General features: G+C 39.1%; 2 protein-coding genes across 4 annotated transcripts; one reads left to right on the top strand and one right to left on the bottom strand.

Annotated features, from left to right (window-relative positions):
• Positions 1-438: 438 nt before the first annotated feature.
• On the bottom strand, positions 439-14829 carry HAUS1 (HAUS augmin like complex subunit 1). Of its 3 annotated transcripts, none has more exons than XM_002918120.4 (10): positions 14709-14829; positions 13754-13928; positions 9257-9392; positions 7927-8061; positions 6458-6581; positions 5799-5864; positions 4567-4638; positions 4278-4325; positions 2534-2594; positions 439-793 (listed from the first exon to the last, which is right to left on the bottom strand). In XM_002918120.4, exons 1-9 carry the CDS (start codon positions 14736-14738, stop codon positions 2544-2546), a joined length of 837 nt encoding a protein of 278 aa, XP_002918166.1. In that variant the 5' UTR covers positions 14739-14829; the 3' UTR covers positions 439-793; positions 2534-2543. The 3 variants fall into 3 exon arrangements, with proteins under 3 accessions (XP_002918166.1, XP_034498726.1, XP_019654011.1); XM_034642835.1 differs by lacking the exon at positions 439-793 and adding an exon at positions 827-959; XM_019798452.2 differs by lacking the exon at positions 439-793 and having other exon boundaries at positions 2334-2594.
• A 2984-nt stretch (positions 14830-17813) lies between these two features.
• Positions 17814-26264, top strand: ATP5F1A (ATP synthase F1 subunit alpha). The gene is made up of 12 exons (XM_002918119.4): positions 17814-17967; positions 19449-19527; positions 20674-20843; positions 22540-22713; positions 22802-22968; positions 23157-23305; positions 23811-23962; positions 24069-24293; positions 24805-24912; positions 25042-25186; positions 25751-25901; positions 26039-26264. The coding sequence occupies exons 1-12, from the start codon at positions 17908-17910 to the stop codon at positions 26118-26120; spliced, it is 1662 nt and encodes a 553-aa protein (XP_002918165.1). The 5' UTR covers positions 17814-17907; the 3' UTR covers positions 26121-26264.
• Positions 26265-27746: the final 1482 nt, after the last annotated feature.

The raw sequence follows: 27746 nt of genomic DNA, 5'->3' as shown, positions 1-27746 counted from the left end.
AAATGTTCTGGGTACGCCTAAAAAGAACAGGTATCCAGTGGCAGGTCAGTATAGGATTCTTTATACATCCCTTGGATCAAGTTTGTTAATTGTGTTGTTTCAATATTCCATACCCTTGGTAATTTTTCTGCCTATTCTATCAATTACTAAGAGAAGTATGTAATATATCATACTTGTGGATCCATCTATCCTTACTTTTAAGATTTCTCTCATGTATGGCATATACTTAGAGGTTTTTCTAAAAACCTATTCTTTCGATCTTTATCTTTTACCTAAAACATTTTCTCACTTACATTTAATATAATTACTGTTTTATAAAATTATGCTGGTACCAAGTTTCTTTGATTCTTACAATGTATATTTTTTGCTCTCCTTTTACTTTGAACATTAATTTCACAAGCTACATTTATCAATTAGCTACTGCAGCTAACAACCAGTCAAAAACTTAAATAAGCTTCAAAAAATCATTTATTATTTCTCATGATATTATGGGTTGACTGTGTGGGCTTCTGGCCTGGGCCGGCTTGGTTGATCTCTGCAGCTACAGATGGCTTGGCCAGGGCTGGGTAGTCTAAGAAGGCCTTGTCCACATAGCTGGCAGTTGGCAGCCTGCTTGGTCTTGGGTGGGGGCAGGGCTCAGCTGGAATTACTTGTTTCTGCTCCATGTAGTTTCTCATCCTCAACAGTCCAAGTTTCTTTACATAGTGGTTTCAGAATTCCAGAGCCATAAGACAGGGCAAGCTCTGATCCTCGGCTTTTAATCCTCTGCTTTTGTTACGTTTCCTATTGTCTCCTTGGCCAAAACAAATCATAAGGCCAAGTCAGAAAGAAGAGGTGGAGATTCGTCTCTTGTTGGGAGAAGTGGCAAATTCACAATATAAAGGATGAATGCCCAGGGACAAGAGGAATTACTGTGGTCATTTCCACAATCAATCTACCAAGCTGCCTCACCAAAAACACTGGAATTAAGTCAAAAGACAAATGACAAACTTGAAAAAATATTTACAGTGCAAATCACAAAAGATTAATTTAGCTAATATATAAGGATCTTCTATAAATTGTTAAGCTAAAGATCAAATTGCAATATCTAAATGGCTAAATGATATGGACAATTTCCAAAAAAGGAAATATAAATATCTCTTGTATTTTGTATCTCCACATATTTGTGGGAAAGGAGAGGGAAATTTTTTTTTTTTAAAGATTTTATTTATTTATTTGACAGAGATAGAGACAGCCAGCCAGAGAGGGAACACAAGCAAGGGGAGTGGGAGAGGAAGAAGCAGGCTCATAGCAGAAGAGCCTGATGTGGGGCTCGATCCCATAACGCCGGGATCATGCCCTGAGCCGAAGGCAGATGCTTAACCGCTGTGCCACCCAGGTGCCCCAGGAGAGGGAAATTTTTAAGGTCATTTAGATAATCTTTAAAAAACTGATGGCAAAAACAAAACAAAACAAAACTGATTGCTTCTTCTTTCTTTTTTTTAACTGATTGCTTCTTAATCACATGGTGCAAAATTTTTAAAAGTCCAAAAAGGAAAAAAAAAGTCCAAAAAGAAACAGTGAAAAATTTCTTTCTTTTTCCCTACACATTTGTGAAGTCCTTTGATTTTACTTATTCAAGATTCTACCACACAGGGGGGCGCCTGGGTGGCACAGCGGTTAAGCGTCTGCCTTCGGCTCAGGGCGTGATCCCAGCATTGTGGGATCGAGCCGCACATCAGGCTCCTCTGCTATGAGCCTGCTTCTTCCTCTCCCACTCCCCCTGCCTGTGTTCCCTCTCTCGCTGGCTGTCTCTATCTCTGTCAAATAAATAAATAAAATCTTTAAAAAAAAAAAAAGATTCTACCACACAGGAAATTTTAATATTTCTAAAATTTCAAATATTTCTGTCATTTCATTTATGACTCCTGGATTTGGTACCCATGTTACTGACTCTACGATTATTTAAGAATCAAAACATTGAAGCTTCTTCATGGTTCCTCTCACTATCTTTTTTTTTTTTAACATTTAAATCTTTGATCTTTGGGATTATCCCAACATAAGGCGTGAAGTAAGGATCTAGCACTGTTTGTTGAATTAATCCATCTCTCCACTACTGATTTAAAAGGTCAACTCTTTCATAAACTAAATTCCTGCATATATTAACATTTAGAGGTAAGCAGGTGAGCTGATCAGAAGGAATGACAGCAGAGCCCTGGAGGGAGGAGTGGGAGAAACATAACCAAGTTGCAGAACTCTTCTCTTCACTTAGCTGACCTCATGAGTGACTGCATGACAAATGTCACAATGTTCACCAAAGAGACCCAGAGAGAGACACTTAACTGCCAGCAACATAGAGAACCCACAAAGCTTTTTAATATGAAAACTATGTATTTGGGCACAGAAATACAATATATAACCAGAAACCACTGTTCATCAACAGTGACATTATTATCTCCTCTAAGAACACAGGAGCTAAGTTATTAAGGAAGTCCAAGAGAAAACAATTCTTTCAAGTCCTATTCAATGTACTGTTAGGGAAGACGAAGCTTACTTGACTCTGATCACAATTCCATCATGTCTACTTTCTTTGTAAGTTCAGCTTCAATGGTATCCTAAAGGAAGAAAGAAACACCATAAATTCTATAAATAAGGACATAAAACAGGTGCTTGAACTTCTAGTGTTATTTAAGTAAGAGAAGCAAAAAAGAAAAATATTAAAACAGAATTTTAAGGGTGCCTGGGTGGTGCAGTTGGTTATGCATCCAACTCTTGATTTTAGCTCAGGTCATGATCTCAGGCTTGTGGGATCGAGCCCTACATCGGGCTCCATGATCAGTGAGCAGTCTGTTTAAGACACTCTCTCCCTCTCCCTCCACCACTCTCCTGACTGGTGTGCTCTCTCTTTAAAATAAATAAGTAAATCTTAAAAAAAAAAAAGAAATTAAAAAAATACTATTATAAATACTAAATATGCTCTCAGACATTTCTTGCTTATATATCTCTCCCTTCTCCTCCACACCCCAAAAGTTTTCAGACTCCTAATTCTAATAAACACCTCAAGAGGGAAAACCCTTTAGAGAGATGAGTCGCTGTATCAGTGTAAAGATACATGAACCCATTTTTCCGACATCTACTGCTTGACCAAAGTACTTCCGCAACTTCTCTCACGTCACCTCCTCCCCACTTCCGTTGCCCGTCTCATTACTTCTCCCCTTGTCAAAATATGCTAACCAGTTTCTGCAATTTTCTTTTTCCTTCCTCTAATCCACCCTATACACTGATTCCAGAATAATCTTTCTAAAGAACTGTCCTAACCAAAAAGCATAGTTTTGATCACATTTCTCTTTAGCTTAGAAAATAAGAAACACATATATACGCAACTAATGAAGCATCGAACTTTACGTTGGAATCCGGGGATGTACTGTATGGTGACTAACATAATATAATAAAAAATCATTTAAAAAAAAAAAGAAAGAAAAGAAAATAAAGAAACACATAGCAATGTTAGTGGTCCCCTAGAGCCTCCAAGTTCAAACCTCTTTATATTTAAGATCCTTTATATCATAAACCAATTGATCATCTTTAGCCCTACCATCCATTGTATACTCCTAAGCAGCTGGGAGTGCATCACTTGCCAAAGCTTAGGCAAGTCCTCCGTTTTTTTAGCTCTTATACCTTTGTTAATTCTTTTGCCTAAAATATTCTATGTCTCTTGACCCCCCTTTTCCAGCCAGGAAAATCTAGCAAAAATTTAATAGAGATAAAAAATTACTATGCATGTTTTATGGAAAGAAATACATATACAGGGGCGCCTGGGTAGCGCAGTCGTTAAGCGTCTGCCTTTGGCTTAGGGCATGATCCCGGAGTCCTGGGATCGAGTCCCGCATCAGGCTCCTCTTCTGGGAGACTGCTTCTTCCTCTCCCACTCCCCTGCTGTGTTCCCTCTCTCGCTGGCTGTCTCTCTGTCACATAAATAAATAAAATCTTTACCAAAAAAAAAAAAAAGAAATACATATACATATCCAAAAAGTATTTTAAAAAAACATGGTGGAGTGTGTGGCTGGCTCAGTTGGGAGAGCATGTGACTCTTGATCTCAGGGTCATGAGTTCAAGCCCCACATTGGGTGTAGAGCTAACTCAAGAAAACAAAAAAATTTTTTTAAGAAAGTGCAACTTTGGGACTGTGGTTTACCTCTGAGTAGGAAGAAAAGAAGACAGATGAAGGGAGCTTTAGTTATATCAGCAGTTTTTTCTTTCTTTTTAAAAAATCAGAAGAAAAAAATGGAACTACTTACTAATTCCCGCTTTGCTTCTTCAATTTTCACCTGAGCAAGGGACGGGTTCTTTTAAAGAAAAATAAAACAAGAAGAGGTTATATTGCATCACCCAGGACTCAAGGAGAAAAAGTGCAACAGTTTTTTTTTAAAGGCAAGAACCTTACAGAAGTGTATCCAGTGAACATACAATACTGAAATTAGCAGACTTTAAATAAATCCTTAAACATGGACCTAGTATTTTATGATCATTTAGTATCCTTAGGGAAAGCTGGAGATGGCTTTTTTTTAAGTTTATAAAAATAATTACCGGCATTAAATCTAAATAAGACTCCAATTTTTTCTTCAAAGGTATAGTCTGTCGTTTTAGTTCCGCCAATTTCTAGGGGTAGAAAAAAACACAAGAGTCACAGAATGATAGAGATATTCATAATGCAACTAAACACAGTTCATTTCTGAAATAAAACATTATAAAGCATTAACATGAAGATATTTTAAATAATGTATCAAATTGTATCAATAGGTCAAATGAAGGTCAAAGATATATGAATAACAAGCTTACTTCCAATGGAAACAATCCTTATAAGATGCTTAAAAGAGCAAAGTTAAACTCCCATTTATTAAGAACAGGATCTAAGTGAGGCATCTGGCTGGCTGGGTCCATGGAGCAGGGTTGTAAATTCAAGTCCCACATTGGATGTAGAGATTACTTAAAAATACAATTTTTTAAAAAAGAGAATAGGGGTGCCTGGGTGGCTCAATCGGTTAGGCGTATGACTCCCAGTTTTGGCTCAGGTCATGATCTCAGGGTCCACGCTTAGCGTACTCTGCTTGTCATTCTCCCTCTCCCTCCCTCTCTGTTCCTGCCCCCACTCACGCTCTCTCTCTTTCTTCTCTCGCCCTCAAATAAATAAATAAAATCTTTAAAAAAAAGAGAGAGAATAGGATCTAAGTATGCTGTCTAGGAGTACAGAATAATGTGATTAAGAGGAATCAGAATGTAAGGGGACAATTAGGATCTCAAATATGTACTGATGAACTATCAACCTTAGATTCCAAAAATTAAAGTATAAAAAAATGTTAAGAATAAAATAATAAATAATAATAAAACAAAACAAAGCAAAACCCCCTCTTTCTCCTTCCCACCAAAATAAATGAGACACTTATACAACCTAAAAACCTAGAATTGCATCCTGTAGAGTTTTCAGGCCTGCATTTTTACTGTAAGTGGAAAGAGAAGAAAAGGACCTAGATGGTTAGCACATAATCTCTCAATAAATTTATTTTATAAACAAATCAATAACATATAACCGACTCTAGCAAAGAGTTTCTAGCATATGGTAATAAATAAAGGAAACCAAACAAACGTGAGGATAGTTACAGCTAACCAAGTAATAAAGGTATAAATACTAGTGAAAATAAACTACAGAGATAAAGAAAAACAGCTCAATAGTGAACAAAGCTCTACAGAAAGAAAAAATGAAAAAGCAGATTGTGTGCTAAGATTTTAAAGAACGCTAAACTGGGTTAAACTGAGCTCACCTCTGAAAGTGCTACTAGCGACTGATGAGACAGAGAAGCATCCATGCCTCTGGCTGAAAGTTGCTCCTGTAATTCCAAAAAAGGGAGTTCGGTTAAAAACAGTATCTTGAAAGTGACCGTCATGACACATTTTCATTATATAACACAGGGATGAGAAGCTACAAATCATAGGTGAAAAACTATACATGCATCTAAGCACTTTTACACAGCATGTGGATCATTTCAAGTAGTCATAGATCTGCCACAAGATGGGTGCAGTGCTAAGAGTCTGGGCTTGGGACCTGGCTGCCTGCATTTGAATCTGGATCCGATGCTAAGCAGCTACATGACTTTGGGCAAGTCACTGATCTCTGTAGTTCCCTCATCTGTAAAAAGGTAGGAATAATACTGCCTAGTTGTGAGGACGAAGGTCAACAAGAAGTCTGAAAAGAATTAAACAGGGGCGCCTGGGTGGCTCAGTCGGTTAAGCATCTGCCTTTGGCTCAGATCATGAACCCCGAGTCCCAGGATCAAGGCCCCCATCAAGCTCCCTGCTCAGCAGGAAGTCTGCTTCTCCCCCTGACCCTCCCCCCTCTCATGCTCTCTCTCTCAAATGGATAAGTAAAATCTTAAAGAAAAAAAAAAAAAAGAACTAAATATATTCAGTCCTTCATACACACCTCTGCAGTTCTGATTCCAAATCTGAACTCCTCCGACTTTGCTTTTAGGAAGCCTGTGTTCTGAAGACGATTGTCAACTTTGGCCCTTTCCATAGACAGATGCAACTCGGCCTTCTTTAGATCCCTTTAAAAAGTAAAGTTGAAAACATTCTCTTCTTCTCAGTGGAATTATTATAAAGAAGAAATTCCACTACTTTTGGGATTCAACTCTGGATTAGCCCAAAGTTAGTAATATACTTCCTGGATTTTCTCCCATATATTTTATATTCCAGACTAGCTACCATGTATTCTTCCAAGTCATCTTTCCCCGCCCCACCACCATGTTGCCACCTGGAATTTTTCTCAAGGAATACTAAGTAATTTTAAGATTAATCTATGACAATTATTCTTGGAGAAAGTAAACCAGCTGCTTAAAGAAGTGATTTAATATATCCAAGCCAATTTGAATTATGGAGGTCCCAAAGTACTCTTTCCTAAAAGTGACATGATAGAGTGCCTTGCATATACACATTCAATATGTATATGAAGTAAATTTACACATCACCAAATTACTTGTGCATATCCACATTCCTGATCTACAGCATCTAATCTCAGGGGCAACAGGGACCTAAAGAAGGTCCAGAGCATCAGGAGGATACCAAAGCTCTAGAGGCACCTGGGTGGCTCAGTTGATTAAGCGTCTGACTATTGGTTTTGACACAGGTCATAATCTCAGGGCTGTGAGATCAAGTCCTGCATTAAGCTCCATGCTCAGCAGGGAGTCTGTTTGAGATTCTCTCCTTACAACCCTCCCTGCCTCCCACCCCCCATTTGCATGCGCGCACACACACACACACACACACACGTTCTGTTTCTCTAAAATGAATAAATACATCTTTTTTTTTTTTTTTTTAAAGAGGGCTACCAGAGCTCTAATAAGAATGGGAAACAAAATATAATGTGACTTTAGGTTGCACCATAACTTATAAGGGAAAAAAAGTTCACATACATTTTCAAAATTATAAAACCTAGGCTATTTGTTGGGGCGCCTGGGTGGCGCAGTTGGTTAAGCATTCAACTCTTCATTTCCGCTCAGGTCATGAACTCAGGGTGGAGGGATGGAGCCCCGCATTGAGCTCTGCGCTCAGTGGGGAGTGCGCTTAAGAATCTCTCTCCCTTTCTGTCCCACCCTCGCTCACACTCTCGCACTGAAATAAATAAATAAATCTTAAAAAAAAAAAAAAAACACAAATCTAGACTATTTGTAAAAGAGAAAAAAAAAGGTAAAAAATTGTACAAAGTAAAAGGTGAAAGCCTATACCCAACATCCAAGTCTACATCCAAGTCATTTTTTACTTAGAAAACCATTTATGGACCCCAGTTCCTAATGTGTTGTTTTAAGTCATATCTACCGCCAAAACTAAATCTGACAATATCCGGTCACTGCCTTTATGATAAACATTGTCACCACTTCCAACTCAGTTACTTACTCTCGTAGACATTTTTCTAACACTAAAGTTGCAGTTAGATTTTTTTCAAGTTTTGCCAATTCAAGCTTGATTTCTTCATTTTTGGATTTGATACGGAAAAGATCAGAGGTCAAATCATTCACTGCAGGGATAAAACTAAAAAAAGAATCTGGTCACATAAATGAACATAAAGGACAATAATGACAATTATTCCTCATTTCTAACAATGAATTTATCTTTGTGGATTTTTCTATCATCACAGTTTCATACCTCTATGCATTTTTTTTCTCTACGCATTTTTTATATGCTGTTCCCATCACCTGAAAAGCCCTTCTTCAGGCAAATTTCCATTTGTCTTTCAAAACTCAAATAAGATTTACTCCCATTCTGGAACTCACTACCCCTTCTCTGTGCATAGCTGGTACATTCCTGCATTGTTGCAGATGTCAAACTATGCCATGGTTTTACATACCCATCTCCCTTACTTGACCATAAGCAGACTGTCCTTGCTGACAGTAAGTATCCTGTTCATCTCTACTTCCCCAGTGACCGTGTGTGTGTATGTGTGTGTGTGTGTGTGTGTGTATAGCTATGGTTATATGCCTAGCATATTAACTGATATTTGGTGTCTGCTGAATTAATTCAAGTTTATATTTCTGCTGCAATATAGCCTTATGTTCTTATATCTGAAATACTACTCTCTGAATATATATATTAATTTCAAGTCCTTATATGGGCAATTAAGTAGAACAGCTATACAGTTCTCTGATTAGTGGTAGTCCCAGCTAAGATATGGCCACCAATCGTAATCATATGGACTATGGTGTAATAATGTGTTGGAATCCCAATTCTGCCATTTATCAGCCATTTATCAGCTTGGAGAAGTTATTTAACACACCTCTCCTGAGCTTCAGTTTCCTCTTAATGTTGTTGGAAAGAATATTATTATTATATAGGTAGGATGCCTGTCACAAGGAATAAAGGTCCTTACCTACTCTACGCAGAAGGGGGGACAGGACCAAAATTCACTGTGCTTAATCAGATATAATTAGCCTACTTCTTTTCTTACTGTTTACAGGGAGCAATGTAAGTGCTACCTAATCCGTTTCCAAATATACATGAGTACCGACCTTCACAAACCTAATCTTGGAAGAAGAAAATTTAAACACCAAGTTTATCTGAATTAATTATACATACTCACTGGCAATGATAAGGAGGAATTAAGTAAATTCAGTGTTTTTGCATTTATTGCTAATTTCCTGTGTAGAATTACCCAGAGAAACAAAAAGTCCTTTGGTCGAGAACTTAAAGTTTATATGACTACAGAAATTTAAATTGTCACAATAATTACCTAGCTAGTGAGGTATCCTTTGTTTCAAGGGCCACTGCACTGTCAACCAAAGCATTCAGGTACCTAGAACCAGTGCTAGACAGATTGGCAGGGGAAAAATTCACACTCTCTATGAGAAGGCTCTGAAGATGCTTGGCTGAAAAGACAGAAGAGTTCTGTGGTGACTAAGATGTTTGTTTTATTTTAATTTTTAATAGCTTTATTGAAATCTTATCACAGATCATACAACCCACCCACCTAAAGTATACAATTTGGTGGCCTTTAGTATATTCACAGAGTTGTGCACCCAACAATACGATCAATTCTAGAACATTTTCATCACCCCTCCAAAACCCCCCACATTTCTTAGTCATCATATTCCAACTCCCCAACCCATGAAGCCCTAGCAACCACTAACCTACATTCTGTCTTTACTCATTTCATATTTGGGTATGTACCTAGGAGTAGAACTGCTAGTCATATGCTAACTATGTTTAACCATTTGAGGAATTACCAGACTGTTTTCCAAAGAGACCGTGTGATTTTACAATCCCACCATCAATTTCTCCATATCTTCACCAACAGTTACTGTGATTATTATTATTTTTGCATAGCGATCACTCACAGAATTTAGTAATGTTCAATAAAATGATAACCCAAGACTTGAATATTTTTCTTTTTATTGTAGCCCTCCTTGTAGGTGTGAAGTGGAATTATGGTTTTCATTTGCATTTCCCTGATGTCTAATAATGCTGGCTTCATGGCCATTTTTATAACTGCTTGGGAGAAGTGTATATTCACACCCCATACCCATTTTTTATTGGGTTATTTATCTTTTTATTATTGAGTTGTAAGAGTTCTTCATATGTTATAGATACAAATCCCTTATCAGATATGATTTGCAAATGTTTTCTCCCATTCTATGGGCTGTCTTTTCATTTACTTGATGGTGTCCTTTGAGATCAAAAGTTTTTTAATTTTGATGATGTCCAATTTATTTACTTTTCCTTTTGTTGCTTGCATTTAGGGTAATCATAGCTAAGAAACCATGGTCAAATTCAAGGTCATGAAGATAAACACTGATGTTGTCTTCTGAATTTTAGGTTCAGCTCTTATGTTTAGGTTTTTTATTCATTTTGAATTAATTCTCACATATGGTATGAAGCAGGGTCCAACTTCATTCTTGTACATGTGGATATCCAGTTATCCCAGCACTAGTCATTGAAAAGGCTATTCTTCCCTCCACTGAATTGTCTTATTACCCTTGTCAAAAATCAGTAGGCCAGGAGTTAAGACTTCCAGCCTGACAGTGCAAGGAGATCTGCATACCTGCTCTCCAGTGAAACTGGCGAAAACTGTAAAAAACAAAACAAGAAACCCAACCACGTAAAAAGCAACAACAATAACAACAACAAAAAACCAGATGATTTAAAGCCTCTGGAAATGGTCCTAAGGACAAACAGCAAATAAAGAAACATCTATTTTAGAAAATCTATGAAAATTCAGTAAGGAAGGTGGGAGTTTGTGGTATTTAAACCAAGACCACCCCCTCCTTCTCCTTCCCAGTTCAGTGAGGCAGAGCTCCACTCCAGACTGTTGCAGTTAAGAACACAGGGATCTCCATGCCCCCAGCTCCCAGACAGAGAGCTTTCTGTCCAGGAGGAATTGCACTTCAATGTTTCTCATCCTGACACCAGCTATCTGTGGCTGAGACTAAGTCCTAGGTGAATGTGTTTGAGAGGTATGGGCTCTCTTCCTCCACCCAGCCACTGTTTTTGGAATGGAAGCTCTACCTTGGGTGAGCTTCTACCATGCTGAGAATACCAGGATCCAAGGGCCCTTGTACCAGCTCATGAGGTAGCAATGCCACAGCAAGAAAGGCAAGCCAAGGAAACATAAGACTGCTGTACTCCCATGTCCCCCAAGCACTCAGAATCTACACTGGCATTGCCACTCAGAGAAAAGCTTGTTATTGTCTCTACCTCCAACTCCAGATCCCTGGCTCAGAGATTTTGGGCAGAGGAAGAAGCAAGCCATAGAAGAGATAATTCCCAGTATCTTCCCAAAGGAGCTGAATTCATTTGCAACAGAGCCTGGAGAAGTCCAAGCCTAAGAGACTCTCAAATACTGTGTAAGTTATAGTAAAAAGCATTTGGGAGAAGAGTCAAGACACAAGTTAAACTGCAGGCTAGTTAGTTTGCATGGAAGAAGCAGAAAGTAAGACAGGTAAGAGGAGCCATCCTTGGGTTACAACACATATCAAACACTGCCCTCCAAAACTATTCCTTTAAGGGTGCCAGAATTTGATTGGATTAGCCTGTAGAGCAATTTGTGTCCCATAGCATTGTTGGAAACAATAGTCAGCTGTTAATTAGCAGAATTTTACAGCTGGATGTGGTCCATGAAAGAGAGGAAGACAAGCCTACCAAAACCACTGACATCCCACAGTGACTGTGGGGATACTTAAATATGTGCCTCCCTGAGGAGCAACATCGCAGGCTTAACACTATCAGGGGTAAATAGACTTCATTAAACACAATCAGTCAGTCATTAAACAAACAAGAAAACAACAATGACAACAAGTTCCGGGGGGCTGGGGTGTTGGGAGGCTTGTACTCAGAGCTGCTACAATACATTAGCTAAAACGTCCAGTTTCCACAAAAATATATATAGGAAAGCAAAACAAGAAAGCATGACCTATGGTAAAAAGCAAGCAACAGAAACTCCCTGTCAGAATGACCAGACATTGGATTTATCAGAAAAGACTTCAAAATAGCCATAACGAACAAGTTCACAGTACCAAAGGAAACCATGATGAAAGAAGTAACAAAAGATAGGAGGACAATGTTGCATCACATAGAGAATACTGAAAAGAAACAGAAATTGCTAAAAAAAAAAAAAAATTTACATGGAAATTCTAGAGTTGAAGAGTACAATAACTAAAATGAAAAGTTGATTAAAAAAATGAACAATAGATTTGAAGTAGCAGAATCAATAATAAGTGAACTTGAAAATAAAGCAATAGAGATTATGGAAGCTGAAGAACAGCGAGGAAAAAAGTAAAAAAGAAAAAAAAAAGAGAGAGCCTCAGAAAAATAAGGAACACCATTAGGCATATCAACACATGCACAATGGGAGTCCAGAAGAAAGAAGCAGAAAAAGCAAATAAATAATGCCCGAAAACTTACCATATTTATTGAAAAATAATAATTTACACATCCAAGGAATGACTCAACAAAAAACTCAGTAACTCAACAGACCCAAGCAGACTAAAAGCAAAGAGATCCACAAACACACACATCAAAGTAAAAACGTTGAAGCAAAAGGTAAGGACACAATCTTGAGAATAGCAAAAGAAAAAGGATTCGTTATTTACAAAAAAAACCCCAATAAGATTAAGGGTTGATTTCCTGTCAGAAACAATGGAGGCCAGAAAGCAATGGGATAACATTCAAAATGTTCAAGAGAAAAACTATCAATGAAGAATCCTACATTTAGCAAAACTATCTTTCAAAAATGAATGCAAAATAAAAACTCCCAGATAGACAAAAACAGAGAATTTGTTGTTAGCGGTCCTGACTTAGAAGAAATCCTAAAGGAAGTTCTGTGGGCTAAAAGCAAGTGACCCCAAACGATAATTCGAATGCACACACAAAAAACAATGAATATCAGGAAAGGTGGCTATAGAATTATAAGGAACATAAATGCATATTTTTTCTCCTGATTTAAAAAGCAATTGCATAAAATAATATGTATATAAAGTATTGTTGTGTTGTAGAAATGTAATATATAGGCTAAAAGCAGTGCACCAAAACAAAAGGTCAATTTTGCTATATGTTAATTTTTAAAAGAAAATTGGAAAAAAGCCCATAAACAGTAGAATTACAATATAAATTGCACTACATTCAAAACATTGCATGTAACACATGCCACACACATAAATAAATACAGGGCAATTGTAGGTCTCACTTTCTTCCTCTTTTATATATTCCAACCCATAGAAAGGTTTTTGTCAATTCTTTTGTGTGCAGTTTGTGTTATAAAAACAACAGGTGTCTTCAATGCACTTTTTCAACCTACATATGCACAGCAGAAAATTCTAATGCAATCCCATGAACACATAGTGATAATGTGATTCTTCAAGTCTTGCAGTTCAGGGCTGCCACCTCAGAATGTCCTGATGGCTCATTATAACTAAAGCATGGACACCAGAAACAGACCAAAGAGATACGTAAATGAAAAACCAAAGGCTTGTATGTCAGGCTAAGTTTAGACACATATTTTAGGGGTTACTATTTGGTATCAGAGTACTAATAAAATTTACATTATAATGAAATTTATGGCTTATTAAGTGGCTATAATAATGGAGTGGGAGGCAAATCTGGGTGAAGTAAGAAGCAAAACTAACAAGCAGTCCACACTAACTTAATTTTGTATTATTTAGTGTTATGTTATATAATATCGTATATACAAAATGTTATCGAGTTATCTCATTCAAAACTCTGTAATTAATCTCACCTTCTGCTTCATATTCACTTGCTTTCTGTTTCAAGTCCTCTATTACCAAGTGGACATCCCTGTCCCGAATCCTGTTGCGTTCTGAAAGGTGATGTAAAATCTCCGTGGTCCGAGCATTCACCTCATATTGCGGAATGGGGTGGTCTCCAAATATTTTTTTTAACCACGCAGCAACCTAACCATTAAAAGAAAAACAAATATTATAAGATTTGTTTATTGTAATAGCATGAAGCAAATATGAGAGAGTGATCAGAAGCAAACAAAATGTTCTCTAGAAATATTCTGGCAACCTACTTACTTCACATTATCTCTTTACAGAGATAGATAGCAGATACAGGAAACAAGTGAGCGACCAATGAACAAAATCAGAAAAAAATACGCCCAAAGAATAAAATCAAACAATCCACCCTTTCCTAAAGCTACAAAGCAGCATAGGCTAGTAATTTGCATCACTCGAATGATCTTAAAGCTCAGTATGAAGGTGCCAAAGCATTATTATACGTGCAAAGTCTGAAAAATGAGTTGCCCTGAACACACCAGAAGCCTCGCTGCACGCAGAGGCACCTAGAGTTGGGATGCTGGATGAGGAAGCACGTCAGGTGTGACAATCCTACTAGGAAGCAGCGGTGAACGGTGAGGCTTGGCTGGAAAGTGGGTTTGGATTCGGAAGTCCCACTCCAGTAGGCTGAGAGGGATCTCGTACCAAGGGGCTCCTCCACCGCTCTCCAAGCCTGAGTCGAAGCAAGGAGAACCCCGGGAAGGAAGGGAAACGCCCTTTCCCGGGGGTCTAAGCAGAGAGGGGCTCGCAGACCCTGAAGGCAGGACTCAAGATGGAGCAGCAGAGTAGGAGGGAGGAAAAAAGTAAACATGGTGCGCCCAGGACATCGGCGGGCGGGGAGAGTGTGTCAAAGATGCCGTTTCCAGGAGGCCATAAATCCCCGCTCCCGCCCATCACCTGCGCCTCTTTCTCTTCCTGAGCTTCCATAGCCGCCGCTCCCGCCACTTCTCGAGAAGTTCCTCGCGGGAGAAGTTCACAGCTTGCTCTGAGGGGTCCGCCCACACGCCGTTGGTCCCGCCCCCTGAACCAGGGATTTCTGGGAGTTGTAGTTTTTACTGGGACTCCGGCCTCCAAGTCCTTGGGCAAAGCTGGTCCAAGGCTCCGGCACCACGAGCCTCTTCTCGCTTGCCGCCTCGCGGCTCTCTCTGCTCTCGGTGGTATCATTTCCTAGATGAGCAGGACAGCCGTCTAGAACCAGTCTGGTTTTTTTTCTTTCTTATATTTTTATTTCTGACCTGAACCACTTATCTTAAAAAAATACCTGAAACTTGTTTTTGGAGAGCAGATATTAGTTTCTTCCACAAGGAGTGCACTGTCTTAAAATTTTTATTGCTAGGGTAACTAGCAATATGAGCTGCAGCAGTCTTATCTTATCCTTTAGTTCCCACTATCAAAGAGCTACACGTGCTGGAGACTGTTTTAAAATAGTTGACAGTTGGGACGCCTGGCTAGCTCCATCAGAACAGTGGGACTTTTGATCTGGGTTATGAGTTCAAGTCCCTCCTGGGGTGTAGGGATTACTTAAATAAATAAAACTTAAAAAAAAAAACAACAACAACAGTTGACAGCATCCAACTGCTGGCACTGTCACTGCCACTCAGCCATTTTTTGTTCATTTTTTGCCTTCCCTAAAGTTCTCCCTCCATCACTGTGGTTAACACTATGAGAGGTTCTCTATATTTACACAGACAGCAATGTATAGTTTTCTGTTTTCCTATTTTAGTTTCATTCTTACAAGTACCTTGTAAAAATAAATGAACACACTATTCTACATATTTTCACATTAAAAATCACACACACACGGATTCAATGACTTGACCAAGACTAGGTAGTAGAGCTAGAGTCTATCCATAATGTTCTTGTTTTGATTTATCTTTGAAGGCTAGTAAGACCACACTGCTGCCTGCAGCCTCCTTAGTATACTGTGAAACACAGGAAAGGTAGACCATGTACTCAATGTACTCAATGGTCTGATATATGTGGTTTAATATCAAATCGTGGATCACTCTTAGCACTAAATATCTTTCTTCTAAGTCATATGCATATTTAAATGATGAAATTTTTTTCAAAAGAATTTTACTAACTAGCCAATACCATATTGTATAGCTTGCTTATTTTTTCATTTTGTTTTGTTTCAGTCAAATGTGTCTCTGCTCAGTAACCAAATTTCAAGTAAGTTGGTACAGCCCCTGAGTATGGGAGAAAAGTCATCTTTATGCCCTTTGTCCACTTTCATCACTACAAATTTCATAAAATACTGCTCCAACCTTTCTGTTTTTACAAACCATTTTTTTTTCTGTTAGCCTACTCTTACCCATGACAAGAAGGATGTTCACCTTGAAAACGGAGTTGAGTATTAGATAAGGGATTGTTGACCATACATTTGCAAGCTATATTTTAGGACATGACCCTTTTAATCCAGATATTCATATGCTCCACCCAAATTAAGGTTTGGGTGTAAACCAGATAAGACACCCCATATACCCCCCCCCCGCCAAATTCTGTGCATACCATAAAAATCAGTATCACAAAGATTCTGTGCATGTGTGGGTGGGGGAGTTCTGCCCCAATGTTGATGTGCTGGTATAGGAAGGTGTTTTTTCTTCATCCTTTCCATTTTATTTTATTGTTTTTTAAAGATTCTATTTATTGGTAGAGAGCATGCGAGAGAGAGAGAGCACAAGCAGGGGGAGCAGCAGAGGGAGAGGGAGAAGCAGGCTCTCGGCTGAGCAAGGAGCCAGACACAGGGCTAGATCCCAGGAATCTGGGATCCTGACCTCAGCCAAAGGCTGAGGTTTAACTGACTGAGCCATCCAGGCACCCCTATCATTTACATTTTATTCCAAATTTATATTTTTTTTAAATATTTTTATTTATTTATTTATTTGACATTGATAGAGAAAGCCAGTGAGAGAGGGGACACAAGCAGGGGGAGTGGGAGAGGAAGAAGCAGGCTCATAGGGGAGGAGCCTGACGTGGGGCTCGATCCCATAACGCCGGGATCACGCCCTGAGCCGAAGGCAGATGTTTAACCGCTGTGCCACCCAGGCGCCCCCCAAATTTATATTTTTAAAGATTTTATTTATTTGAGAGAGAGCACAAGCAGGCCAGCAAGGGGATAGAGTAGAGGGAGAAGCAGACTCCCCACTGAACAGGGGAGTCCCCATGCAGGACTCTATCCCAGGACCCGGGGATCATGACCTGAGCCCAAGGCGGAGGCTCAACCGACTGAGCCACTCAGGCGCCCCCAATTTATTCGAAATGTAAAAGCATAGTCCCTGCTGTCCTGAAACTAGCTGTTGGTAGGAGACCTTGAATCCTAGTCCAGTCTGGGCTAAAACTTCTGATTCTGCACCATTCTCAGTAGAGCTGGCAACCACTCTTCTTTAACTCCTTGTGTTTGTTACCATTTTTATACAATTTGTTCCAATATACAGATTTCATTCAGATAGACTCTAAAAGAACTGCGACTTTCGAACTTGAGCGCGTAATGGATCACCTAGAATGGTGTGGGTGCCTCTCAAAAATTCAGATTGCTCCAAATTTTTGACTTTAAGAGGGTCTGGGGGTGGGACCAGGGATCCACGGATTAACCAGTTTCACAAGCCCCCGGTGATAACTGTTTACTTTGCTACAAGGCTTTAAAAACTGTAATCTCGGACTCCACATCATCAGCCTCCTGTCACCTTCAAACCAGCTATGTCCCAGTACAAGGTGACGCCTACACAGTCCCCAGCCGTGACTGGGCCCGAAAACCGCATAGTAGGGGGTTCCGCTACCCACATGGTCGTCAGGGGCAACCACAAGGTCAACTCAATAGGTCAAAATAAATGTCTAACGAAAGCCTGGGCCGAAGTTGACAAAGGTCTAACCGCTCATTTTTAAGTTTAAATCTAAAAACAATACTTTAAAAAAGTAACCCCGCCCCCAACCCTCCCGTAAAAGGCAGATTCGCGTCTGGTGCGCGAACGCGAGGGGCGGTACTTCCGGGTCAGGTGGGCCGGCTGCCTTGACCTTCCTCGCCGCTCAGCCATTTTGTCCCAGTCGGTCCGGAGGCTGCGGCTGCAGAGGAGCACCCCGAGGAGAACCTGCAAAGATGCTGTCCGTGCGCGTTGCCGCGGCGGTAGCCCGCGCCCTTCCTCGGCGGGCAGGGCTGGTGAGTGCGGGGAACCGGCGGCAGGGAGGTGGCCCGGCAGGTGGCTGGTAATGTGCTGACTCGAGAGCTCTTGCTGCATGGAGGGTGAGGGGCTGACGGGTGCCGCCATCTTGCACTGCTGGCTGCTCGGCCTTGGGCTGGGAGGCGGCGCAAGGGCCCTGTTGTTCGCCATCCGTGCGGGACGGTGTTGAGCTGTGCAGGGGAGGTGGTGACCTTGATGCTGTCCAGAGATGGGGCCTCATGGGGTGTTCACGACTTCAGTTGAGAGCTGTCCGAGAGGGGGCCGTGGGTGAAGGTCAGGGCCGGGGCGCTTGCTCTCCGACGGCTGCTCTGAAACGGCGAGGCTTGTCCCCGCTGGTTCACCGGGACTGCCCCGCTGAAGGTCAGCACTGTTGGTAGCTTCCTAGTTGAAGCGACCTAGGGAAGCCTGACATTGTATGAAGGTCAGCACGCCCCGGCATTTCACCTCTGCTCGGAGATCGGTTCGGGGGAAAGCAATAAGTGAAGGTGCTTTTCTGAATACTTAAGTAGGCGATCTCAGTGCTGAATACTGAAACGATTGTGAAACGTCGTACAGTGCAGATGTGCATTTCATGTGGCCGATACCGTGACAGCAGTGAAGCCTAAATTGTCTCAGGCAGAAAGAAGACTTTGCTTTGTGCAGTGGTACTTTGACATGTGTTAAGATTTCGTCCTTGAGGAATCGTCAGACAGTGATTGAGAACTCAAGATAGAACACAGGTTGGAAAATGCCTGTAAAGGTCAATGCCCTTCCTTATCGCCCTTGAAGGCTTGCATTTACTTATTTTTTCCATGTTAAACGTACTATCAGCGCTGGCTATTTTACTCTTCTAATACAACTATTCGCAAAAAACATTTTTAACGGTTTTCATCCGGTCCTATAGGAAGTAGTAGGTTCAGAATTGACGGTGACCAATCACTTCGTTACAACTTGAAGGAGAAGGCAGGGGTCCAGATTGCTGTAGGCTTTGTCGAAGTCAGGACAAAAAAAAAAAAAGAAAAAAAAGAGTCCAAGCCATACTTAATTAATAAAACTCCAACGTTTACTAATTTAATTTTTGTTTGTTTTTTAAGTAAAATAGGATATGTATTGATATTTCCCCCTTTTAGGAAGCAGTTTATCTTACTGAGAATTTCCACGGTTAAAATGAAATATTACCTGATGCCTTTAAAGGAAAAGATAATTTGGTAACTGTTGGTTTTTAAAATATGCTTTTTATAGAATACTTAGTGTTACCAGGAGCTGCTTAATACATTTTTGCATATATCAAAAGCTATTTTGTCATGTGATTATTAGCCTTCCAATTTTAAGCAAAATATTTTGTCTATAACTAATATTTTCACTGATAATGTGATCAAACTGATAATTTGATCAAACTAAGCCCACATTTGTTTAAGCATGCCAGTTTTATAAAGGCTTTTTTTTTTTAATAAACTTTTAAAAAATGTTTATACACTAGGTCTCCAAAAATGCTTTGGGATCCTCCTTTATTGCTGCAAGGAACCTCCATGCCTCTAACACTCGTCTTCAGAAGACGGGTAAGTCATTATTTCTAAGTCTACATACACCACACTTATTGCCTTGTCATTAAGGGAAAAAATAAGTTACATAGGTTAAGTAACTTGTTTTATTTTCATTTGTTAATTTTTTTTCTCTTAATTTTAGTTACTACAAATCTCAGATTCTTTGCCTGTAATGTGCCATTTAGCCATGCCTTGGTAGGTTCTCTTGTTCTAGTGAAATACTTCTTTTTTCGTGATATTATAGCTTTTTTTTTCCTGATATAATATCCCTTAGGTGGAAACAGAAAGTACACATTCAGGTGGTGGGTATCCTTTCTGAAATATGAAAGATTTATTTTTCCTCTCCTAAAAAACATTAGAAAAAAGTAAACAACTTTTTACCTTCATGTGTTTTGAAGGTGATGCTGCTGATCTATATGTGGCAACCTATAAATTTGCACATTTCAAATAGAGAAATGGGGGGGTGACATGGGAAGATGCTGTAGGTTAGGGAATTCCTTTGGGGATGTGTGAGTGGAGCTTTTGAACTAAAGATTAAACAAGTGAATACATAAGTCTCCCACATGCTAAGATGAAGCATAGTAAGTATTTGCATGTCTTTAAAGGGAAAGATGTTTATACTTTGTTAACAGTTGCTTGCTTTTAAAAATAGATTGCATTTTTGGGGTGCCTGGATGGCTGAGTTTGTTAAGTGTCCTGCTCTCGATTTCAGCTTGGGTCTCCATCTCAGGGTCATGAGTGTAAGCCCCGTTGTTGGGCTCCATACTGGGCGTATAAGGCCTAATTTAAAAAAAAATAGATTGCATTTTTAAGCTTTCTGCAGAGTTTAGCCAAAAAGTAAGATTTCAGCATAGGTAGAAATTTCTTAGAAATTAAACCAAAGGAGTAGAAGGTGAAAATTCTTATTATAATGGTGTTGCTTAATTTTATTAGCTTCTTATCTGGTTTACATTTGTCGTGTGAAATTTTCTCTCAGTCACTTGGATTTGTTTTTATAGTAGTGGTAGATATCAAGCTTTTTTGAATAGAACTATGCATATTACATTTTAGAATAATTGTTATTGTGATTACAAAATTTTAGTTTTTATGTTGTTGGGGAAATGGGTTTTAAAAAGATCTTGAGACAAGGCTATTTTTGCAATGGATTTTTTCTTTCAATAGGCACTGCCGAAGTGTCCTCTATCCTTGAAGAGCGTATTCTTGGAGCTGATACCTCTGTTGACCTTGAAGAGACTGGGCGTGTCCTAAGCATTGGTGATGGTATTGCCCGTGTACATGGGCTGAGAAATGTTCAGGCAGAAGAAATGGTAGAGTTTTCTTCAGGTTTAAAGGTAAATTATAAAATGAGATTTGGTGTTTTAGGATTGGTCTCTGAATTATTTATTTATTAATTCAGACATTGTGCTAGTGTTTTTTGTATTTTAACTTTAAATCTCAACTTCTTCAGTATTTAGTCATTATCATAGATTGTGAAAAGAATAAACTTAAGGGTTTTGGTTTTTACTCTAGGGACTGATGTATACATAAATGGTAGCCACTAGTGCTGAAATTAAAAAATGAGTAAACCTTCAGCCAAATTCTAAGAAGTCTGTTTTATAGCCATTAGGATCGTCTTATACAAAAGCATTAGAAGCTTTCAACTAAATTCATTTCTGGTGGAAAGTTGAAAGTCATTGACTTTGTATTTCTTGTAAGAGTAGACATATTATTGTTAAGCTAGTGGTATAGTTATCAGAAGCTCTCTGATGATAGAAGTCTACTCTCTATTAGGTTAAACCTAGTTGGCCAGTGGGATGAAAACAAATGGTAGGAGTCATGGGTTTTCTGAGGAAAGCAGAGCATGATACCTGGGTAGACCCTGGGTGGGGGGGGAAGGGGTAGGATTACCCGCTCAGCACACCTGGGAAAAGACAGTCTTAGTCCTCTGGCTAGTGATGGGTATGGTGAAAGCCTTCATATGGAAGAATAATTATAGAGCCAAACGTTTTCGCCATAGCTGCAAGACCTTGGCAAAAAATTTAGCCTCTTGTAATCTTCTGTGTATACATGTTACATAGCTTTGAAAGGTGAGGCTGAAATAAATGAACTCCGAGTTTCTTTTTAGCTTTTAAGATCTAAGAGTCTAGTAGAACTTCCTGCAGTGATGGAAATATTTTATGTCTGTGCTGTTTAAGTATGATAACTATTTTACACGTGAGGCTATTGAGTGTGTACAGTGTGGAGTTCTCACAGAGAAAGAGTGGGTGATATGTAGAGATGTGTTAATTGGAAGGAAGAGTAAGTTCTCTTACTTCTGTAAGATGGTGTTAATTCAAATTTTAAATAGCCACATGTGGTTAGTGACTTGTATTGAACGTTACTTGCAGTGAAATTCCGTGATACTCATCTGTTTGTTCTAAGTACTTCTACAGAGCTTTAATTACTGACCAGACTCAGTTCCTGGAATAGCCTTCTTCCTGAGTAATGATTAGGGACCTAAAAATCTTACATTTTGAATTAAAGTTGTAATGATGAGAGATGACCCACCACTGTTACATTATGGCAATTTATCCTTGTTTGGGTAGCTTTTAATTTCAATTTCTACTAACCCGATGAGTTCTCATTATAATTTTTTAAACTTTATGGCACTACTCAAAGATAAAAAGATGTAAATCAACTGTGTCTTAAAATTTCCAGTTGATCACTTTATTTCATACCGATCACCCGGTTTAAAAGCCATAGATAAAATAAATGCAGTGAAAAAAGCTTGACTTGTTCAGTTTCTTTGCTTCTTTTGGTTCCTTGAGGATGCAGTACAGGAGCATGTTAGGCACATCATAATGCTGTCCTAGGATTATTCAGGGGAACACGTTGCTGTTTTAAGTCTTGACCAAAGAAGGTTGTTTGTTGTAAAAATACGAGTAAACCAGATCTGAAGTACAATACTACCTTTTTTTTTTTTGCTAGCTGTTTTCATATCCTGTAGTGTTGACATGGGAAGAAGTACTACTCAGGCTTCATGGGGGTTCAATTGTGTATTTTGTGTAGGGTATGTCTCTGAACTTGGAACCTGACAATGTTGGCGTTGTCGTGTTTGGAAATGATAAACTAATTAAGGAAGGAGATATTGTGAAGAGAACAGGAGCCATTGTGGATGTTCCAGTTGGTGAGGAGCTTTTAGGCCGTGTTGTGGATGCCCTTGGTAATGCCATTGATGGAAAGGTACGTTTAATAGTTATTAGATGTGGTTGTAGCTTCTAACAGACATCAAAACTGATTGATTTGGGGGCTCCTTTTTATTGCTTAACAGGGTCCAGTTGGTTCCAAGACGCGTAGGCGAGTTGGCCTGAAAGCCCCTGGGATCATTCCTCGAATCTCTGTGCGCGAACCAATGCAGACTGGCATTAAGGCTGTGGATAGCTTGGTGCCTATTGGTCGTGGTCAGCGTGAGCTGATTATTGGTGACCGACAGACTGGGTAAAGCTTGTTAAACATTCTAACTAAAATGTACTTGTGGAAAGATTACTTTTTAGGCTTGGAATGGTAAATGCTTTGGATATATGGGGAGAGTGGAATGTGATGAGGATTAGAAGTAGTACTGAAATTTAAGTTGAGAAAAACTTTGAAGTATTTACTAAGATTTATGTTTACTTCTCTTTTTAAAGCAAAACATCAATTGCTATTGACACAATCATTAACCAGAAACGTTTCAATGATGGAACTGATGAAAAGAAGAAGCTGTACTGTATCTATGTTGCTATTGGTCAGAAGAGATCCACTGTTGCCCAGTTGGTGAAGCGACTTACAGATGCAGGTATTAAAGAACTTTAGTCCAGGGATGCCTGGCTGGCTCAGTCAGTAGAGCATGCAACTCTTGGGGTTGGGAGTCATGAGTTCAAACCCTCGAGGGTAGGGTTTCCCTAAAATAGAAAGAGAGAGAGAGAGAGCAAGGGAGAAAGAAAGAACAAACTTTAGTCCAAAAGAAAGAAAGAAAGAATGAACTTTAGTCTGATTGTTCTCTGGGAGTCCTATTGTTGCTAACCTTAGAATAGCTTCTACTTAATGAAGGCTGGTTTTAATTAGTCCCTAATGAACTGAAATTTCTACTACTGTAGTTCAATAAGCAAAACAAGTAAAATAAGTATAAAACAACAATAAATGTTACGGTTTTTGTCAGTTTCTTTAAATAGGTGCTGTTTGGCTCTAGTTAATCTGACTTTGATAAATTACTTAGTAAAGCACTTAATTTTTATTGTAATAGTCTCTAAAATCAAAATGTTGATAACCTTGTGAAACTTAACAATTGATTTTCTTCCCAGATGCCATGAAGTACACCATTGTGGTTTCAGCTACTGCTTCTGATGCTGCTCCACTTCAGTACCTGGCTCCTTATTCCGGCTGTTCCATGGGAGAGTATTTTAGAGATAATGGCAAACATGCTTTGATCATCTACGATGACTTATCCAAACAGGTCAAAGGATATATATTTTTAGAATCTGTTTGTATGTTTGCACCACAGTTGAAGATGACAGATTGAGCTTTGAGTAACAACTTTATAACCCTTTCCTGTACTGTAGGCTGTTGCTTATCGTCAGATGTCTCTGCTGCTCCGCCGGCCCCCTGGTCGTGAGGCCTATCCTGGTGATGTGTTCTACCTACACTCTCGTCTGCTAGAGAGAGCAGCCAAAATGAACGATGCTTTTGGTGGTGGCTCCTTGACTGCTTTACCAGTCATAGAAACACAAGCTGGTGATGTGTCTGCTTACATTCCAACAAATGTCATTTCCATCACTGATGGACAGGTATCACTTTATGATTAAAATAAATGTAAAAGCTTTGGATGATTCCAAGGCATTGGTTGAAACTAGGGTTGATGAACTGATTTGTTAAATGCCTTTTACTGTGGAAAATGTCAAATGTGAAGAGTACGGAGAACAGTATAATGAACCCCACATATCTCTCACCCATTTCAGTTTGTGGTGTAGTGAACTTCGTTTTTGCGTCATTTACAGCCACTGCTGTTCTCCACCCTAGATAATTTTGAAGCAAATCTCAGAGGTCAAATCACTTCATCTGCATATATTTTAATAGAAATTCATCACCTGTTTTTTCTCCTTACATCTCTTAATCTTAGCAATAGAGTAAGTTGATATGTGCTGGGAAAGATTGGAGGGGCTCTTTATGATGAGAAGACACTTAACATTTTTCCTTGGAGGTGTTGGGCTTCAGTTTTTTTACTTAATCTTGGAAATAGTTGTGGTTGGGTTTTGTTTTTTGCTTTTTAAGCTTATTAGCATTCTGTGTATGTTGTAGATCTTCTTGGAAACAGAATTGTTCTACAAAGGAATCCGCCCTGCCATTAATGTTGGTTTGTCTGTGTCCCGTGTTGGATCTGCTGCCCAGACCAGGGCCATGAAACAGGTAATTTGCATCACTTTGTCAAGGAGAAGGGCTGTCATTAGGTTAAAATCATAACGTATTTGTGTAGTGCTTTTTGTCAGTGGGTTAAGTATTTTTGTGTTTCACGAGTTGACCATTTCCGTACTTCAGGTGGCAGGTACCATGAAGCTGGAATTGGCCCAGTATCGCGAGGTTGCTGCTTTTGCCCAGTTCGGTTCTGACCTTGATGCTGCCACTCAACAACTCTTGAGTCGTGGTGTGCGATTAACTGAGTTGCTGAAGCAAGGACAGTATTGTGAGTTCTTTCGTTTCACCAGTGTATGTACTGTGTGTAAGGGCCTGGGAGTATCCCATAGAGTAATACATGGTGTTCTTTCATTAAAGATACAGTGGTTTGAATGTGATTGAGGCCTGTTGTACTTTTAGTACAGTCTGTCATTATTTGAATAACCAGGAAAACTTAACTAAGTACACTTAATGTTTTCTTTTAAGAATTAAAACCTATTAGATCTCTTCCTCCTTCCCTTTCCCCCTTGGTTTTGAGAGAATGGAATTGGGCAGATTTTTATTTATCTTGCTGTAGTTTCAGCAAATTGTTTATACCTCAAACCGTATACATGCTGCCAGATGATAAACAGTGCTTGTGGAATATGCCCAAAGATTACACTTCATGGCTTGCAAATACAAGGAAAAAACTGTTTCCTGGGGAGAGAAATGGGGAAGAGTATTAATGTGGAGTTTGTCACAGAGAAAGTCAGAGTAGGTGATATGTAGAGATAATTAGAAATTATTAATAATTAGAAAAGGTAAGTTTCTCTTTGTTTATTTGAGCAACTTACTTGGCGTTTTTTGTTTTCAGCTCCCATGGCTATTGAAGAACAAGTGGCTGTTATTTATGCTGGTGTAAGAGGGTATCTTGATAAATTGGAGCCCAGCAAGATCACAAAGTTTGAGCATGCTTTCCTGGCTCATGTTATCAGCCAACACCAGGCACTGTTGGGCAATATAAGGTATGAACACAATTGATGGCCTCTTTTTTGTAAATTTTAAAATAAAAAGTCTTGTTAAAATTCTTTTGAATTTTGTAGCTAGTCATTGGATTTCTGTTTAGGTCAGAACTGATGAACTGCTTTTCATTTCCAAATAGGACTGATGGAAAGATCTCAGAACAGTCAGATGCGAAGCTGAAAGAGATTGTAACAAACTTCTTGGCTGGATTTGAAGCTTAAACTCCTGTGGATTCACATGAAATTCCAGTTTGGTTTTGTCGTCGTCGTTTATTCTCGTAATCAGTTCCATTTGTAAGAGGATTACTCTCATACTCCAGATGTACAGAAATGACCTTAAAAATAAAGGTTCCATATTGGTTGGTGGTTTTCTGTTGTCTGAGTGCTGCTTTTAAAAGAACTGAAATTAATTAATTTGAATTAGTAAGCATGCTTTTTAGATAATTCAAGGTTGAGCTCTTTGTAAGATTCTAGACTGCTTTGTGATTGATTAAAGAAGAGTTCATAAGCTAGGTACCTGGATATGTGGCAGAGTTTACATTTGGTAATGCTGAAGAGTCTCACCGGCTTCTCTGCCGAGAAAACTGATCTATATAAAGAAGTACTGTAGCCAGAAAATGGATAAGACAACTAAAATTCGCAAAGAAATGAAAAAAATGCTAAGTGAAGTCTGAAAGATTGAGACAGATTGAGAAAGGACATACCAGTGGGTAGAATTATGAACAATTTGTCATACATTGTTAAGTATTGTTTATAAGTAGCAGTCTATAATTTTAAGCTAGTCAGTTTTTATGATTAGTATTTTTGGTCTTATTTGGGAAATCTTCACCCTACAATATACAAAGATAACTATATTTTTTACTAAGAGTTTTAAAGGTTTGCTCTTTTACCTAAGAGCTTAATCCAGGTATTAGAGTTCCTGAGAGAAATATAGCACATAGGATGTATATAGAGAGATTGTAGGGGCTGGCAAGTTTCAAAGGGCAGGTGGGCAGGCTGGAGACATAGGGAAGAGTGTGTCTGGAGGCACAATTCCTTCTTTCTTGGTGGACCTCAGGTTCTCTAAAGGCCTTCAACCGGATGAGAGCTACCCATGTTATGGAAAGTGATCTTTTATTCATAGTATTTTAAGTGTTAATCATGTCTAAAACATACTTTCACAGCAGTTAGACTGGTGTTTGGCCAAAAACTGGATACCATAGTTTAGCCATGTTGACGCAGAGATTGACTGTCACTGGGGCCCCTGGCTGGCTCAGTCTGTAGAGACTTGATCTTGGGGTTGCGAGTTTGAGCCCCACATTGGGTGTAGAGTTTACTTAACAAAAGATTGTCCCAATCCATCTGGAGTACGTTTTTGTGTAGAGGTCAGAAATCTTTCCATATTCACATCCAATTTTCTAGCTCCATTTATTAAATGACGCCTCCATGTAACCTGCTACGACACCTGTGATGTATTTAAGTTTCATGTGCCTGGGTCTTTCTGGGCTCTTCCTTTTTAAATTGTTAAGCCGGCATATAATTTAAAGAAACAAAAAGTCAAGATGGGACTTTATGAAAAATGGAAATCCCTTGCTTGCCTACCCCAAACCTTCCTACTTCCCAAAGGCAACTTATTTCTATTCAGTTATTTTGTCAGCTCCATATTGCAATTGTGCCACTTCCTTTTACGTTACATGTGTAATCTTGATTTCACCCAACGGATAAGAACTTTGCATGTGCACACCTATACTGCATACTCCACAATTCTCTCAACTCTCACCACAATACGAGAAAATGATTTGGGATAAATTCTGCTCATATGACTTATGATCTGATGAAAGCGGAAATGCTCGTTTTAACTTATCTGAG

Source organism: Ailuropoda melanoleuca, chromosome 14 (genome assembly GCF_002007445.2).
Source record: "Ailuropoda melanoleuca isolate Jingjing chromosome 14, ASM200744v2, whole genome shotgun sequence".
Classification (NCBI taxonomy): Eukaryota; Metazoa; Chordata; class Mammalia; order Carnivora; family Ursidae; genus Ailuropoda; species Ailuropoda melanoleuca.
This window is presented reverse-complemented; position numbering and strand designations above follow the sequence as displayed.

Coding starts and splice junctions, on each gene's coding strand:
- HAUS1 (XM_002918120.4), bottom strand. CDS start 14,738: ATGGAAGCTCAGGAAGAGAAAGAGGCGCAG. Junction 9,393..13,753: donor AAGTGAATATGAAGCAGAAG/GTGAGATTAATT, acceptor CTGTCTTTTCAG/CCAAGCATCTTCAGAGCCTT. Junction 4,639..5,798: donor CGCTAGTAGCACTTTCAGAG/GTGAGCTCAGTT, acceptor TTCTACCCCTAG/AAATTGGCGGAACTAAAACG.
- ATP5F1A (XM_002918119.4), top strand. CDS start 17,908: ATGCTGTCCGTGCGCGTTGCCGCGGCGGTAGCCCGCGCCCTTCCTCGG. Junction 22,714..22,801: donor GTAATGCCATTGATGGAAAG/GTACGTTTAATA, acceptor ATTGCTTAACAG/GGTCCAGTTGGTTCCAAGAC. Junction 25,902..26,038: donor GCACTGTTGGGCAATATAAG/GTATGAACACAA, acceptor ATTTCCAAATAG/GACTGATGGAAAGATCTCAG.